The sequence below is a fragment of the Labrus bergylta genome, chromosome 1 (genome assembly GCF_963930695.1).
Source record: "Labrus bergylta chromosome 1, fLabBer1.1, whole genome shotgun sequence".
Lineage (NCBI taxonomy): Eukaryota > Metazoa > Chordata > Actinopteri > Labriformes > Labridae > Labrus > Labrus bergylta.
In genome coordinates, this window is record NC_089195.1 from 3,364,473 (window position 1) to 3,383,357 (window position 18,885).

General features: G+C 39.4%; 1 protein-coding gene across 4 annotated transcripts in view; it reads left to right on the forward strand.

Annotated features, from left to right (window-relative positions):
* Nucleotides 1–689: 689 nt before the first annotated feature.
* The window catches only part of rptor (regulatory associated protein of MTOR, complex 1), a 174,649-nt gene continuing 156,453 nt past the window's right edge, over nt 690–18,885 (forward strand). For 2 of the 4 annotated variants that reach the window (XM_065962856.1, XM_065962827.1), the window contains exons 1-2: nt 691–1,241; nt 3,744–3,918. In XM_065962856.1, the coding sequence (XP_065818928.1) occupies nt 3,751–3,918 (168 nt within the window). In that variant the 5' untranslated portion in view covers nt 691–1,241; nt 3,744–3,750. Of the gene's footprint in view, nt 1,242–3,743; nt 3,919–18,885 lie in introns of all 4 variants that reach the window. The other 2 variants (XM_065962894.1, XM_020652222.3) reach the window with 2 other exon arrangements.

Sequence of the window (18,885 nt, forward strand, 5' to 3'; positions counted from 1 at the left end):
ATGCTGTAGTTTAATTTTATTATATGATGGAGGATTAGGGCCACGTAAATTATTTTTTAAATTTCGAGAATTTAATTTAAAGTCGTAAATTTACGCCTTTATTCTCGTAAATTTACGAATTCGAGACCAGCCTGCGCAAAATGATGAAAGTAGAACTGTTAAAGTATTTTCCTCTGCAGACAGCTTCCTCCAACTCAGTGTGGTTCTTTCTTCAGTTTATTGCAGTATCTTTTCAGGGTGCTGATATTTTATGACAATGTGAAGAGGATGATGTGCCAAAAGCATGTGTAGTTTCATATCTGCATAAGTAAAGCTCCAACACAACTATTTGTGTCTGTTATCGGTCTGCCTTGTTAAAGTGTCTCGTGTGCACAGACAGTTTGTGTCCTGTTCATCATTTTACAGATAAACAAGGTCTTACAAGTTGAAGTGAAAACTTCTCTTGAACTGTTTTTACCGACTACACAAGGAAGTAGACTATTTCCTTATTAGTGAAACCTTTAGGACAAGACGCTCCATGTTTGTCATTTGAGAACAGGATGCTGCTGCTAATCTGATAAAGACTAAAATAACCACTTTATTATTTTATTCTATAAGACTTTAAGAGTTCTACTTTCGTCATTTTCGCGCAGGCTGGTCTCGAACTCTAATCTTGTAGATACGATAATTGCCTGAATCCACATGCTATGGGTTTTTACATGGCCTTGGTATGTGTTTATATTTTGGTGTGCGATAGTAACAACAGCGGTGACGTCATGACAGCCTCGCCGCCCCAACAGTGCATTCTGGGTCCAACCCAAGATGGCTGCGCCCTTGCAGAAGTGCTGAAGAAGTGCCTCTCCGGAGCCATTCTCGGAATTGTGTCAGATTTCAGCAGAAACCGTTGCCCCAAATAAGCTACCAGGGTCGCTGGTTTGTAAAAAAAAAAAAAAAAAAGACCATACGACCCCAGTTCATCGACAATTGTGGTCGGTGCTTCGTGTGGCTGTGGCAGACTGTCCGTGTGAAGATGGGCCTCGTCTCCAGCCCCTTCCCATAGCGACGAGCCGTGGGGAGAGGAGCCGCAGATTCCCATGCAAACACGCACCCGTCCAGCTCGGATTTGACGGGTTTGACATACTTTACAGGCTGTGGACGCTGCCCTACAATTTTCTAACTAGGATTGTTTGTGCGACCGTATCTGTCATCGTCCGGAGACGGAGAGGTTCCTCAGCCGGGGTCGATAATCCCACCGCACCAAGGTCTGCATGCCTCTCTCCACACAACTAGCGCCATTTCTACACATCTGCTCACTTTCACCTAGCCCCCCTACTCACGTTGTTTCACTAGCAACCCGGAAAAAGTTTTAAATAGCACTAGCCTCTCATGCACTTTGACAGCTGACAGAGAAACTCAGAGGCAGCCTCAGGGAGAGAGCTGTCACATTAGCCGCGCTAGTCAAGCTAGCACTTAGCTAGCTAACCGGGTTATTATGCTAACTGTCCCACCAGCTGCTCGTTACTGAACAGAAGAGATGTTTATTGCCATTTGCACAGGTACAGGACAGTACAGGTACAGGACAGTACAGGTACACTGGAATTCTTGTGCGTTTCTCCCTGACTTCTACAAAAAAGTTAAAATGATATATAAAATAGAATAGCATTATAAGAAAAAATAAAAGAGAAGAAGTACAAAAAAAAGTAAATAAGTTGTAGTAACAGCTAAGTGATTCTGTATAAACTGTACAGAAGCTATACACTGTATTAAATCAAAGATATAATACAAAAAAATAACAAAGGGGAACAGTGCACAATGAAATTAAAATATACATATGTTTTCTTATTGCACTTATTATCTCTTATTGCACCTGAGGTTATTGCACACATATTTTTCACATTATATAATTGCACAAGAGCTCAATATGTGAAGTAAAGTTTAATTTAGCCTTGCCGTATTAACATTATTTTAAGGCGCACTTGCCTAACAAATGCACAGCTGGCTCTTCATATGCTGCTTGAGTATTGTTCACAAGGCTAATTTGAGCCCTACATGACATGATTAAAGTGATGCTCTCAGTGGGAGTGTGATAGTAACCCGGATGTTATACTTCAGAGTTGTACAGGTGCTTAATTCAATTCAATTCAAAAAACTTTATTTGTCCCCGGGGGGCAAGTCAAAGTCTCACAGAGCATTAAATTAACAACAGTACAAGTAAACAAAACATTTTAACCTAAATATAAAGTGTCAATTTAAATACAACTTAAAGCTTAAACTTAACTTCAAAATACAAAATATAAAAGAGTAGATATAAGTGGACAGTGATCGGACTAACAGATGTAAACAGATGTAAACAGAACTATGTGCAGTAGTGACCAGATGTAAACAGAACTATGTGCAGTAAACAAGAAATAAATATATATATACAGAGCTATGTGCAAGTAATGATCCCCAAGTCGATGCTGATGCAAGTCATGTGTTTAAAGTTAAAGTTCAGTATTGTACTGAATAAATGCAGATGGAAGTCTGTTAGGTTTCAGTTTTCAGATTTATTTTTGGCCTTTTTGGGCCTTTAATGGAGAGATAGGACAGTGGAAAGAGTCTGAAATCAGGGAGAGAGAGAGAGTGGGGATTGACATACGGGAAAGGAGCCACAGGTGAGATTCGATCCCACCAGCGCCCCATAGGTTTCAGTTTTGTTTTGTATTCAACCAGTTCCTTCACAACTGCGCACTAAATATGACTTCTAACCATAATCATTAGTTAAGAAATATTAATCTATGGATTTCTGTGGCAGCAAAACTCACTCTTCTTTGAGAAAGAGTTAAAGTCATTACTTCACAAAAGTTCACAGAGTCCAATCCTCTGTTGCGTGAGGATTTCAATGCCTAAAGTTTGATTTTGAGCAATAGAAATATTTCTTTGCAAAACATTTTTCCTGAAGTCTGCAGAAGCCATATTCTCACGCTTGTCTAGTAGAATACAGGTCCAATCTTGATTTAAAACAAGAACTAGAAAATACAAGTAAGTTATAGTAGAGGTGCTGGAAGAACGTGATTTATTAAAAAAGTCAATATGGAGGTATGTTGGTTGTTGCATAATGTGTGTGATGGCTAGAACTGATGTCTTAATGTTTTGATTTTATTTATTTATTTGTATTGTGGTTGGGTATGCACATCCAATGCACATCCAATACACCTGCAGTTGTTCACATAGTCAACACTGTTGTGCAGCCACAAAATCTGTCCTTCTGGCCACTAGCTCTGTCAGAAGATGGAACTACAGGCTGTGTCATCTTGGATTCGTAGTCCCCCTCCTTCACTTACATGACAAACTGTCGGTTAAGTTACTCTATGAAGAACAAATATTTGATTCCAGAATTATGGAGGAGGATACATGACACAGTGTTTTGGCTAACTCCGATTTTCAGGCATATTTATACAAGCCAAGTATACAGCTGAAGAGCAGCAGAGCGAGATTGGGGGCTGTGATTGAACATATACTTGTAGGCACTACTGGCCCAGCTCCTAGAACACGCATCGTTCCAAGCAACAACAATATCCAACAAGGCAATTTAAAGGCACTTCAGTCAGTATTCATAAATTCATAGTCTCCTGACAAAGAGCAAAGTGGTAGTGGAACGTTGTGAAAGTTTAAATATTCTTTTTCATGCCTTTTTTCCCCCATTTAATTTTTAGTGAATGCAAGTTTCTCACTATAGTAAGAGGCTGATAATCTGTGGTACTAAAATGAGCTTTCCCCTGCAGGGCCCTGATGAAAATGGACTCAGACTTGCTTCACTCGCCGGCCGTGGGCCTGGCAGAGGAAGAAGAGGCTGACATGAATGACTGGAAACTACCCCTGGCCTTCATGAAGAAACGGCACTCAGAGAAGATTGAGGGCTCCAAGGCCTTGGCACAGAGCTGGAGGATGAAGGACAGGGTAATTTTTCTGCTTATCTATGTGTGAAAGGGATACAGCGGGTTTAGGATGCTCCCTGTACTGTGGTTTGAGTTTGTAGGAGCTCTGTCGCAGAGTTACAGAGGGAACTACATTACATCTGAGTTGGAAATGATGATAGGTTTTGTCAGAGTATCTTAGACAAGCTGCAGAGTCAAACAGTGAACAGGTCAACACATTGTTCTTGGTCTATTCAGGGGCTCTTTAAACTACAAATTTGGAAAAAGTAGGCTCTAAAATGCAGCGCACGCTACTGTACATATCAACATAAAACTTTCACATAACTTTACTCCCCACTGTCAGACAGCTGCCTTCATATACATATATGCAAAAAATGGGGCAAAATCATTTTGTCTCTGTAGTTAAAGGATGTAAAGCTCCAAAGCTGAAAGGAATTGGTGGACTTTTTAAAATTGTTTTTACTTTTTGCAAGTTAAATGAGCTAAGTAACATCAGTAATATTGGTCCAGTGTCCACTACATATTAAAATACAACAGAATTGTAAAAAAAAAAAGTGTAGAACAGGGGTCTTCAACTGCAATTCAACAAGGTCTGATTCAAAGATGTTCCTAAAGCGGAGGTCTGGAACAGCCAAATGTCTCACTTGTGATATGATCCAGTGCTTTATATTTTGAAGGAGCCTTGTAGTTGTATCAACGTCTGTAGGCAGTCCCGACTATCAAGTCATATAAAAATCAGACTTCAGCATAGTCACAGAGAGACACCTGTCTCTGCTGACTCCTCTGTGTGTATCTGTATTCTCACAACAGCCATTTGAACTCCCAGTGCCTTGTCTCAGCAAATACTTTGATCGACTGTGTAGCGACGCGTGTGTCGATTTCAAACATATGCATTCATCTGTGACTTCCTTTCCACTGAAAAACCTCCACCTTGTAAGGCGAGAAAAAGCTGCACTGTTTAAAAAAAGAAAGAAACACTCTTCAAATTAAACCTGGGTGCAGATAGGATTGGACCTAAATCTGGATCTGAACTGGTGTTGGCCATTCTGTGATGCCTGCCTGGTACAGAGAAAGGAAATCAAAAATGGTCTTGGTGGGATATAAGGATTATGTAGCCCCTTGGCATCTGAGGCTTCATTGTGGAAAAAGACAGAGAACCTCAAAAACTTGTGCATTAGGAAACAGATCTGTCAGATCAACAGATGCTTTGGTGTGCACTGAGAGGACGTCACTCTTCATACATTAAGGACACATTGACAAATCATCGGCTACCCTCCTCTTTTTTGTCCTGCCAATTCTTTTATTCTGCTCAAGGCTTCCCTTGCTACGCTCTGACAGAAGATCCTAAAGCTTGTCCTCATGAAAGTGTTGCAGGCTCTTACAAAGCAGCTGTTTGATCTGCTGCAGGCCTACAACCTGATTCTTTGATTGCCTAATTGTTACAGAGGGCTACATATATAATGATTTTATACATAACATGAAGAAAAGCTGCACCTGTTGTAGAAATTCACCCAGATGGAAATGTAACACCTCTATGCTGTTAGCACATCAGTAGAATTACTGTACAGTGCCCACTTAAGTGTCAAGCTTCAGGGAAGTGTTGAATGAGACGGCATCATTGAGTGTGACTATTTATTTGAAAGAGGTAATGGAGGCAGGCTGGAAATGGGAATTCCCATCAGAAAGTCATGCTAAATCAACTGTGTAACATTTATCATTGCTCCAAGTCTTTTCAGGCTAGAATCCCTCACTTGTAATTGCGTAAGAAGGAAGTGTCCCTTCACATCTCTGTGCTCAGAGAACTGCAAAGACAGAGCGTGTTTTGTGTTTCTTGCAGGAAGAATTTGGCTTTGAACTCTGCCCTGGGGTTACATCCATCTTTTAAGGGGGCAGATCTTCCACAAAGACGTTTTTTAAAACTCTTTTCAAAAGTAATCCTTTCTCGAGTAAAATGGTTAAGAGATGAATAGGGGTGAAAGAGGAGAAGTTTTAGACTGGAGTTTTGGATGTTATGATTCAAATACTTCAAATTAAATAGTTTATATAAATGTGATTCATTTCTAATACAGGCAAATTATTATTAATTTTGCTCATTGCAAAAAAAAGTTGCACATGTTGAATCTTGCAGCATTTTAATGACCCAAGATGTAAGCTATCTACTGAATTAAATCATAAAATGACCTTACTATATCATCAGACATTAGGGATAAGGGCTATGTTGAAGTGATGGTTTCTATGGCAACAACACAGCAGCCAGTATGTCTAAGTTTTGATTCCGGTGCGGAATGGTTTTGGATTTGTTTTGACCAGAGAAGTAGGCCAGAAAGGTAAATATTTGAGATGCTTTTGAAAAAAGAAGAACGCAGAAAGATTTCAAGACCGGTGCAGAGCTGGCTAAACACTGAAGCTTCCGTGCCACATAGAAACCTGCAAGCACATCGACTCTAGATTAGGACTGCTGTACCCATTTTATAGAAAGTAGAAAATAGAAAGGCGATTACAGATAAGAATTTGCTCTTATTCATCTAAAGATGCATGGCTCAGTCAGCCGTCTCTCAACCAGAAGGTCGGGGGTTAGATCCCCAGCTCCTGCAGCCAGATGTACGATGTGTCTTTGGGCAAGACACTTAACCCCAAATTTCTGTAACGCTGCTTTGTTGGTGGCGTATGAAAGTGGACAACTTAAGAACCTCTGCCCTCAGTGTTTGAATGTGTAGGTGTGACCTGCGGTGTAAAAACGCTTTGAGTGGTCAGAAGACTAGAAAAGTGTTATAAAAGCTCCCTCATGTCCATTTACCATTTAGACTTGCTCCTATAATCTGATTTAATCATATTTATAAAGCAACTTATCAACAGGTCACCTGGTTAAACGTGATTCATCATAATACAAACACATTACTCTCTGAAGACGTTAGCATTTTTCCGTTTTGCTGTGCTGCTTTTGTTATTATGAATCAAAGACAAATCTCAAAATCTGGTTTATAACAGTCAGATGGCTCCCCAGAAGGGTAGGCCTTTTTTTCAGGGTGATTATATACAGTAGCTGACTTTTTACTGCTTTTTGTGAATCGAACTGACTGGCTGCTTGTTTTCGCTGTTAGAATATGGAGCGAGTTGGTATGAGAACAGTTAAGCGAGAGGTGTGCAGTGTGAGGCTTAAATGAAGGCTGTAAATTATGTTCTGCACTGTGGGAAATCAGAGGTCTTGCTATTGGAGAGACATATACGTGTGTGTGTGTGTGCGCTGCACCTGCCAAGTGGATCCATGATAACAGTTTTCAAATACTTATCCTCAATGAATACCTATCAGTGTGGTGCTGTATAAAGTTCAGGGTCAGGGCCAACAGATGACAGGTTGTTCTTTTAAGGAATAAAAAGGTGCCGTGTTGATCAGAAATCTCTCAAGAAAAAAATACAGGATTATTATTGATGGTAATGTCACAAGCATTCAAAGAATCTCAGATCACTTTTCCTTTTATTGAGCTGTCAGACTAGAAGTGTGAAATTAAAGCAGTGAGCTTGACAAGAAGTGAATCAGTGGGGAAAGGTTTGCAATTATATGGAATGAATTTAATTATCTCTTATTTAAAGAAATGGTTAAAAAAATGAAATCAGGCAGGAGTTGCTTTAATTAGTTGCTTTAGACTTATTTTTTTACTCTCACATAAATGGGTCAACTTAGAACACGACACCTGTATGTTGTGATCAACAAACATGGACCTCGACCTGTTCAGATAAGTCATGCTTGTTCAGGTTTTGACCATTATTGACCCAGAAGTTGCTTTTGTTCTTAACATGTTGCCTTAAACACTTTTTCTGAAACTGTAAGTTGTAATAAAAGCTTGGCATTTTCATTTCAGAACATAATTTGTTGATTATTTCCGTTTATATTTTGGAATACTTTAACTTGGAAACAGTGCACAAATAGCCCCTGCTTGCGCTTTGATTAACAGTTTCCCTGCTCATCAATACATATTGCATTCCATCAGGAGGGGGATCTGAGAGAGTTGTATCAAAAATCAGGGAGAGAATCAGAATCTTAAAGTAGATGTAGAGAAGGAGCTTGACAGTGAGGACATGTCCTAAGCCAGAGAACAGGGTATCTAATTATAGTTTAAGAAAAAGTTACAGTATTGACCTTGAATATTATATGTTGTGTAAGATCTCATTTTATTCAAAACGCCACGAGACAGAGTTCTGAGGCAAGCAAACCCAGAAACCATTCATGCCCTGTCTCACAAACTTAATGCTGGTATAATAAGAAGAATATGTGATGAGGATGTGTGCTCCTTATACAAGCTGTGCCTGATCACAGCTGTTCTGGAGTTGGAGAACTTCACTGATGCAACACAGTTGAAAGAAAAGTGCCCCTCTTCTTTGCCCTTCTGGCTATTGAAAGGTCTGAATGGAGCGGATTAGAAACACATATTGATATGCAGACAGAAGTTTAAAGGTGTTTCTATGAGGACTGTGTGAGTACCCTCAGTTCAACAGTAATCATGGTTTAAACAGAACCTTAGGTTACCTGTGGCTTCCTACTGACAAAATGAATCCGTACATATTTCAGGCTTTGAGTTAATGCAGAGTTCTACATTTGAGTTTTATGCAAGTGGTCCTAGGGGGGGGGGGTTTAAAAAAAAAGCCTTGCACTGCCTCTAAGCTAGATGTAAACAGCCCTACCTGCTGGCATACATTCAAACTTTTCTGTCCCCACCTGTTTTTTGTCTCAGTCCCCTGCAGAGCTGTAAGATACATGACGTCAAGAGAGTTGTGTGACATAAACTTGAAACAAACTTTACCTCAAACCCCCTCCCTTTGTCCATTTGTCCCAGTCCACTGTGCTGTCAGACACAGAAAAGGTGTAGCTGAGGCTTATTTTTAGGACAGTGTGCGTGTGGGAACTGTCCAGCTCTTTGAGCGTGAAGGTGGATCAGATCCGATTCTTCTTGCCAAAAAACAAATGGGAAAATGTCTTAGTGGCAGTTTTGTGGAAAGAGGCAGAAGGGCAAGCAAGACATTAGAGTAGGATGAATAGAAGAATGTACCCTATGAGCAACATCAGCAGAACAGTTACAAAGTAGTAACTTAAACTTCACTGTAAACTGGCATTGACCTTGTTAAACACTCACTTTGTAGCGTTTATGGTGAAATTCCAAAGGAGAAAATCATCAAAACTATAGTTTATTTACAATATTTTACTTTATTAACTTTACTGTATTGGACCCAGTTTTAATGTACATCCCACTCTGGGGTGTGGAGCTTAAAAGGTGTTTTCAATGTTTTCCTGCTGGGTCCCAGGATTTTGTACAAATGCAGGCAATCTGATAACCTCTTCCTGAATAACCAACAACTGACCAGAGGATTCCTTTTTTCAAGACAAAAACTGAATATTAAAATCCCTATTTACTATATATAAGCAACAGCTAGCATTGGCCTGCATGTACGGTTTAAAAGTTTTGATAACAGCCTTTGAACTTAGTGACAAGGCAGACTGTGACCTAAGAGTATGAGAGCTGTTGTATGAATGTGATGATTTATTTTTCAGTTTGCCAGATGATCTCTTACTTGCACCACTGTGGAAAACTGGTGGTCATTGACTAACAAACGTGTGCAAACACACATGATTCATTTACAATTCTCTGCCTGCTGGTTTTCACACATATATTGCTTACTGTCTTTTTCGATTTAGGAATAATGAAATCAATACGTCATCAATATCCAAGCCCATTGTAATAATGTGAAAACGAGACAGGCGGTCTGTGCCGCTTTATCTTCTGCATCATTAGTGAATACAATCAATGTACACAGCTCATTAGGCAGTGCATATAGACTTTCAGCCATCGAGACATGAAAACTAAATTTATTTACAAGGTAATAAGAGAAAAAACACTGGGAGTGAAAAAACACTGGGAGTGTTTTTTTACATTGTTATTCAATTATAACAGCAGGAACGCTGTAGTGACTATGTGGGAATCAGCCTGATTAAAGCCTATTCGTTAGCAAGCTCCCAGCTTACTGAACTGGACTTGACTTGACTTCTGACCTCCCTTTCTGAAAAGAACAGGCTCTGTTTTCTCCTCTTCTCTTACAACACCTGTGTCAGTTCTCGATTTCCAAGACCTTCATTTATCCTGTGACAATGTGTGGTTTTAGGGTTGCCCATTAGTTTCATGAAAATGATCTCATCTCTCATTTCCTCTTTGTACCATTGTAATTAGGGAAAGGAAAATGCTGATGTCTTTCATTGGGAATACAAATTAATACAGTAACACTCTCTTCCTTCCAGTACAAATAGATGTGGGCACTTTGCTAAGAGAACTGTGTCATGGAGAAAACCACCATGGATATTTGTTTGGCTCAGAGGAAGTTCTCAGAACCGTCTGATGTTGTCATCAGTCAGACCACCTCTGACATAAATCAGAGTCTTACACCTTTAATGTATGGTTTCCATTTAATTGATAAGATTCACTATACTTCAATACTTTTAATACCATGTGTTTAAAATTATACAATCTTTATTTTTTAAATCCAAAGATGCTGCAAGCTTGAGAGAGCAGTTTCAGTCCATTTAACTTCACAGGGCCGCAAGTTCTCATGTATATACTTTATTATATATTATATATGTATAATACTGTAAACCTACTTGCAACTCACAAAGCTGTTTACCAGTATGTCTCTTACAAACAGCCACGGCACTGTCTGAGATGATACTGTAACCTTACTGAAATCCACTGATGTATTTGTGCACTCCACCAACATTTTCAATAATGAAATTAAAAAAATTAACCAATATTGGACTTTTTGAGAGGATCACCATTTATTGAATGTTTTACCGTACAAGAATAGCTGTGATTCAGGATTGCTAGAGACCATGGAGAAAGTGTGATCAAACCAGGAGGAGACTATAATATCAGACTTTCAGCTCAAACTTTAAAGGCTTTCTATGTGATTTTTCACTCTTAAATATAATATAAATCAAGTGTATCCTCTGAAAATAACTCTGTGAGTCATGACTGTCTACAATGGGTGTAACACCCGAGTCCCACTGTCTGTGATGTTTTCAGAGTTTTGAGAGTCCTATCTTCAGTTTGTTTACATCGGCCAAAACACAAGACCGGCCTGTCAGCAGCAGCCGTCTCGCCACTATATTTATATTTTTTCACCATTATCAGATTTCTCCATAGAGCCTGTTAGCATAGCTTCCAAGCAATATGGCGGACGTTAAGTTTGGATTCTGGGCGTGAGTTCCCACCCACTGATCTGTGATTGGTCTGTAGCTTCAGTGGTTGAAAATATGAGGAACCAGCGTTGTAGTTTCACCCCGCTAACCGCAACAGCTTCCAGTGACACAAAAATTGTCATTTAGCATCACTGGAAGCCCCTTTTCAGACTCAGAAATACAAAGATTTCTCATCTCAGGGGAAAATGAGGGCGGGATGCATGACCATTCAAAAATACTACCAGGTTTCTAATGATACAAAGATTAATGCAAATGGGTGAAGTATTCCTTTCAGTGTTTGTTTCAAGCATGCACCTGCTGCTGATACAGGAATCTGACTTCATGCTTTTGGCAAAATAGTTGTCATATAAATCATGAAGGAACACTCCTGGAGCACACGGTCAATTCAGAAAATTTTAATATGGTGTCAAAAAAACACACTGATGTTTGGACACCGCAGGTGTCTTTCTCAGAGTCAACAGAGAGCTTTTCTGTTGACTCTGAGGAAGACACCTGCTGTCTCCAGTGTGTTTGCGCCGTTTTAAAATTGCTGAATTGAAAGCGTGCTTTCGGAGTTTTCCTTCATGCTGTGATTAAATACCCCTGTTCTGAGACGCACTGGTTTGCAATGTTTGTCAGCTGAAGCCCGGATTCCCCTGCTTAGATGTCATATACAATTTCAGAACCCCCCAATAAGATCTGTCTATAAAGGCAGTTTTTGTTGCCAAACTTGGGTTGTTTCTCAACTTGACTTTTTGGACATGACTCGTCTTTATTTTTCACATTTTCACTATGAAATATCTGGTCAAATAAAGTCTTTTATTTCTTTTTTTTCTTCCTTGGTTGGTGCCTTTGTTTTCCTTCCCTAATGAATTTCTTTGTTCATCACACTTTATGAACTTCAGCGCACTCTGGACTCTCCCTTTTTTCTATAAAGCTCTTTTTACATATTTGTAGAGTAGTTCCAATGAACATGTTGTTAGCTTTTCTCTGGATTTTAGGCAGAAATGTCTTCTATTTGACTTGTCCCTGCCAGCTAGTAACGGCACACCTAGAGGAGATCGATGCCCATGCCATTGTAATAACCTTCATTTATTGGGAGCCTAACAAATGGGATAATCAGGGGCCATTGATCGACGCAGCAAGCGGTGCTGGAGGCTGCATGAGATTGTTAAGAGGGTGGAGGGAATAGGCTGGGAAGTCCCCTGGAGTCCCATGCGGTTATTAATGAGAGCTGGATGGCAACCAATTATACAGCCACGCTCATACAGGACGACATGCACACATGATCACACTCATATAATGAATCTCTTTCTCTAACCTGCCTTTTCTCGCCCATGGGTCTCATTCTCTTTCAGAGCCATCACTTTCTTACACTGAGTATCACTTTTGCAAAGGGTCGGACTTCATGTTCTGAAAAGCAAATTGTTGTACAAACACATGCTCATTTTAGCCAATGCCGTTTGACAATCTGTCTCTTTTCACTGTCCTCCTCCTTTCTCCGCACTCATTGATTGATTATTGGATAATCAGTATGGTTCAGGATACCTGTTCAAGAGTGTTTTAAGGCACTCCTCTCAAGAGCTCAAAACGAGAACCCCTCTATTTGCCATACTTTGCTCTTTTTACCTTTTACTTCTGCTTGTAACGGTCTTCTTCTCTGAAATTAGCATTACTTAGCTGTTTGTTTTTCTCAAAGATTATTGTTCGGCCTTAAGCTGCTATTAAATTGGAATGCTGAAGATGGTTGATGACTTTGCCTCTGGGGGACCTGCTCTACCGCTCGCTCAGTGCCCTATTGTTGGTTTATCTCTTAAGTATTATGACATACTCCATTGCTTGAAAAATATCTGATTTAAAATATAGATAATCAGTTGTGATCCAATTTATTCATTTGAGTAAGAAAGGAAAAACTAAAAATAAATAGAAGATCGACTTGCTAGTTTCTTTCAACTATTCCATGATCTTCATGAGCTGATGTAGTTATGTCAAGGATGTCATAAATGATGTAAAAACAACAAGAAAAGTCTTCTGGTGATGAAGGCTGGAAGAAGTTTAAAAGCCAAAGTAAAAGCTTGTCTTGGCCTTCATGGCTTTATTAAATATTTTCTCATTTCAATCATATTTTCCCCCCTAACTCTTATAAAATAGGTTTATAAAAACCAGCGTGTTACTCATTGGTTTGTGGAGCATTGTTTTAATGCCTTAAATTATATCTTTGGCCATTTCCTAAAAAAGTCCAATTTAAGGCCATTGTCTTTTTGGAGTCTGAAGTGAACATAACATGAAGGTGGATCCCATAGATATCCACCTTACAATCAAAACAACCACGCCCTCATTTATGTATAACTTTGAGAGAAATTGATAAATGTTTATTTCTGTTGAAACTTTGGCATTTTAATATTGGGCCTAATAGTGATCGATTGACCCTCTTTTGAACCCAGCCCTCAGTGGCCCGTTTTAGGAACTGCAGTTTTTCCCACTTTAACCTGGATCCCTTTTTAAGCCTAGAAGGTTGCAGTTTGGTTTGAACAGCAAGTTATTTCACAGTTGAAAACCCATTTATATTGATCGCCACAGCCATATGAACAAGGTCCGAGGTCTGACGCTTCCCTCAGTGTAGGAACTAATTAATATTTCCTTCCCAGTGGACTTACCTGCCAGTAATTTCTAAAACTGTTGATTAATGAACTTGCTTCTTGTTTTTGTTTTTACTGCTTTTGTTTAAAATGTGCATGAGGTAATATGGGAAATAAACGAGCAGATAATTCATTGAGAATGACGTGGACCACATCTGTGCACTGTTACACTCAAATGCAACGTTGTACTGAGATGATGAGCTCGAACAAAAAAACCACTACCAACCATTTATCTGTATTATTCTTATGGAAATTAATTTCTGATGTATTATAAATATCCTGTGTTGCGTGCTGGACGGAAACAAATAATTTAATCAGGGTGCTTCATGTTAGGATGTTGATTATCTTCCCGTCTTTGAGCCTCTTAATTGTAATCGTGATGAGCCCCAACATATCATCACTGTGGTGCCAAGTTATCGACTGTTCTTCAGTACTTCTTTCTGTTGCTTTTCTCTATCTTGAGTTAAAAAAATATTGCTCTTTGTCAACTTAAAAAATTGAAATGATAGCTTACCATCTCCTCTCTAGGGTCAACAGCTTTCATTGACATTTTACCCACCGTGACAGTAACATCTTTTCTCCCTCTCTGGACTGTGTGTTAATCTGTCTCCAAAGTGTGCTGTCATTTTAGCTGTTGTATTTTAAAGGGCAAACCTGCCAATTCTTTCCCGTTGGGTCTGTGTCATTCTTACCTCACTTTTAGATGTAAATGTCTATTCTCCCCCGAGATATGGGTGTAAATATTTTGTTGCCCCTGCGGATTATAGGCACACTGAGGTACATACTTATATTTTGTAGTTTGCCATTAAGACCCATTTTTCCAATTTTATAAACCTTATTTTTTAGAACAACCTATTTGAATTCATACAATTGTATAACTTGTAATATGCTGTTCTTTCTTTCAGCTTTTAAGGATCTATCTACATCAAGCCTTTTCTTGATGCCTCATAGAATAATTAACAAGAAGCAGTGCTATCCTCTGCTTTCCAAACATTTGATGTCTTCATTGAATTTTCTGTCACAGACATCCTGAGTGGTGTGTCAGGGGACGTACAATCATTCTAGGAAGAGAGAGTCGAGTTCTTCGAAGGATGAAAGAGGAAATCTTAACAGTATCTCCCATGAAACCTCATTGAGATTAAGATGTGGTGACTTGGGATGCTGTGATGAATAAGTCTCTTTTCTTAGCGTTCAAATGACTCTGAAGCCACCATTGGGTTTATATCATCACATGATAAGTTGGCAACAGACAAATGTGTGTCTGAGGCATCCTCTGCCTTCTCCCAGACATATGTAAACCTTGATGTGAGGGTCACATTTCTCATTTTGCCATCTGGCATCTTTAGAATGGTTGTTGGACCAGCTTTGTACATTTTCTGTGGGCTCTTCCACCTCTGATGTGAATAGTTTCTTTTGGAAGCTGACAGCTGCCTGTTGATTGATAGTGATACACATTGCACATTTCCATACTTGACTATATCATGTTATAAAGTAGAGCTGGGAGAAAAAGAACGCCTTGTTTTTCTATAGCCCTGAGTCTTTCAGGTTATCAATAAAGCTATAACGCTTTGTTTTATTAAAGGGGAAATGTTCCATCTGTTGTTCCATCCGAACTGACTCACATCAGTGAACAATTAGGACAGCTTTTTAACTAGCTTATGATCTCACGTAATGGACATTTAGTTTTTTTTTTTAAGGAAATACTGTAAAACAACAGCTGCATTCGATCGCAGTAATTTGATCCGTGGGTCTTTGTTTTGGGTTGGCACTGATTGCCTATAGTGTGAGTGCACCCTTATTATGGTGCTATCATCACTTTAGACTTAGTCTTGTTTGGAAATGTCACCATTGTGTAAGATTGTAAATTCTGTTATGTAGCTGTAGTCTTGGTTTCATTTACTGCTGTAATCAGAGTAACCTTTACATGTAGCTGTGTGGTAAACTCTTGCAACCATTTGTTCATAAGGATAGGTTCATGACATACTCCATGCAGTAAGGAAAAGGGAAGGAGGTGAGGAGGTCAGGTGTTGATGTATGAAGCCATACGAAGCAGTGCTCCTGTGTGGATGCCTGTACATGTTGAGCCTTGTCCTGCCGAGTCCCACTAGCTCACTGACCTTTTACTGTGTGGGTGGAAGCAGAGGGTGTATTAATTACCTTCCCAAAAACAGCTCTCCTAAAACCCGGCCAGCCACAGGATGTCACACAACCCACTGAACACACAATGTGTGCTCTATAGGTCTACATTACACTCACACACAGGCAATCTTAAACTACCTGTAATAGGTCACTTGGCACAAAAGAGTTGACCTACATGGCGGTGTGCACGTAGATTCTATAGCTCTTTATATACTGTATGTTTACTTGTAGCCATTTCCTCAGTACTGAGATTATTCAGCCTTGGGATAGGGGTTAGAGTTTGGGAAGCTAATTTATCAGCTTCAAATAATATTTCAAAGTCAAAGTCAACTTTATTGTCAATTTATTTCAAAATATGCCAGACATACAGTGGAGTCGAAATTGCGTTTGTCTCCGTCCCACAGTGCAATACAACCAAAATAAGATAAAATAAGATAAAATAAAATAACGTAAAATAGATCAAATAAAATAAGGTAAAATAAGATAAATAATATTTACAGTAATAAATTCTAAATAGTGCAAAAGGTACAAAACAAAATGGTAAATAAATAAAATTTAAAGAAAAAGTAAACTTGAAAAAAAAATGGAAAAGAATTATTAGTCTTACAGCGGTAAAAAAAATGTCATATGTTAGCTTTGGAAAAAAAGAAGCAAACAAACATGTTCCTCGATTTTTTTGAATTGCCGGTCTAACCAAGAAGTAAGCTAGAGTACCTCACTATTTATAAAAACAAATTTTTTTTTAACCTCAGAATTATGACAGACTGGCCCTAGACATGTCAAAGTCTTTAATGTTTGTAAATGTGTGGTGAACATCAGCTCTCTGTCGATTTAATAAAAAGAAAAAGAACATTGTAAGGTTTTGTTCTGAAGTTTGTCTATATTTGTTTGAAGCAAGAAAAAATAGAATCCTGGCAGAAAGTTCAGCAGTGGTAACTTATTTTTTAAAAGGTATCGCAGTTTGGGATGACCAATAAAATTGGGGATCAAGGACATCAAGGTACAGTAACCCCTTCTTCTTTAACCCTTGTTGGGTATTGGTAAATTGTCGGTGTGTTACTTTAGAGAAATGCAACAGGATTAAGGAATTTCAGTGTGAGTGATAGATCCATGAGTTTGAAGGCTTATCAAATCAAAAATGACTGCACAACTATTGCAGTTGTACAAGTGACGCAAGATGGAAATGGCATTTGTTTGATCTTTGGTGTGAAGGTTGCAGAGTTTAATCCATAATATCTTCAATTTCATCCTTTTCATTCAATCTATTGTCTCTTCGTTTTCCACATATTCCGCATGCAAAGAAAATGCACCTTTTAGCATTTTCAGTATTGTTTTGTATGAAATTAGATGATTTTAGTTTAACAGTTGTGTGGAAATGGCATTAAAGTCATCCTCTTATTCATCTTCAATTTGTCGGTATATTATTTTAAGATGAGTTCTGTCCAGTTGTTCTCCCTTACTTAACTGCAAAATATATGAATGTCAGTGTGATCAGAAAACTCTCAGGTGTTATCCTGCTGATGTGTGTGCAACTTGAAACAGAAGATTTAAGGCACAGCAGTCTGTTTTTGCTTGCGTAAATCCTTTGTCACACTCAGTGTCGTCACTCAGTGAAGCCACATGTGGGGCGACACCGACATGACATGTGACGTCTGCTGTGATGTGAAAAGAAAAAGGTTTCCAAGGGAGCTGCAATTTGTGATTTTTACTGTAGAAACCTGTGTGTGTGAGTACTCACCATCTAATCCATGGATCAATGGCTCTTCCTTTTCAGATGGCCTGTGTCTCTTTATGCTCACTTCCTGCTACAGTCGTGTGTTTCATGTTTCAGTACCATGTGTTTTGTCCTAATTATTCTACTCTCCAAGACCTAAATTTATGTATCTGAAGACAGGCCAGGTGCAGAAATTCCACAAATTCATGCTTGAAAACTGGTCTGGGTAGTATATTTGACACCTGAGGGACACTAGCCCCAGTGTTCAAATGTGTTCTCTGGACCAATGAGAAAAATGTCAAAGGGAAGTGAATAACTCCTTCCTCCATATCTGCCGTTGAGTTTAGTTTCCCCTGCGCGAGACACTGAAAGGGATACTTCACCTGTTGAAACATGAATCTGTATTGACATTGGGTCATATATGTAGTAGAAATGTGAAATACATTTTGAAGTTGGTGCCTTCTTGGACGAGAAAAGGCAGAAAGTGTCTTTTTGGCTCATGTAGATGAAAGACACCAAATCCCAGAATGCACAGCACCACAGGCCACTCCCACTAAGGTCCTCTAGTTCAGAATCAGAATCAGAAATACTTGATTAATCCCAGAGGGAAATTCGATCGTTACAGTTTCTCCAAAATATACAGTATAGCAGTAGAAATATAGAAATAAAAACATTTACAGACATATTTACTTCAACACATAAGGCCGTTTCCTCAACTGATTCAGAGATTTCTTCCAGAATTGATCTTGGAAATCTATGCCTGTGTCCATAGACAAACAGTGAGAGCACTGACACTACCAGTCCCCCCCAGCTCGAGCCGGCCCCGGCTCCTCGTCCTCACCACCGCCGACAGGCAGGCCTTATGTCTCTGCCGACTGCTGAGCTGGCAGTGGTCGGCGGTGGCCAGCAATATAGCCGCGAGACGAATGCTGCCGACAGGCCGGTCTTGTGTCGGCGGTCAGCGACCAGTGGCGGCCCGCGGCAGCAGAAGCCAAAACACAAGACCGACCTGTCAGCAGCAGCCATCTCGCCGCTATATCTATATTTTTTCACCATGAGCAGCTTTCTCCATAGAGCCTGAACATTGCTTCGGGGAACTAGCGTTGTAGTTTCACCCCGCTAATCGCTACAGCTTCCGATGACGCTAAATGACAATTTTTGCGTCATCGGAAGCTCCTTTTCAGACTTCAGAAATACAAAGATTTCCCATCTCAGGGGAAAATGAGGACGGGATGCACGACCATTCAAAAATATGAATGCAAATGGGTGAAGTATCCC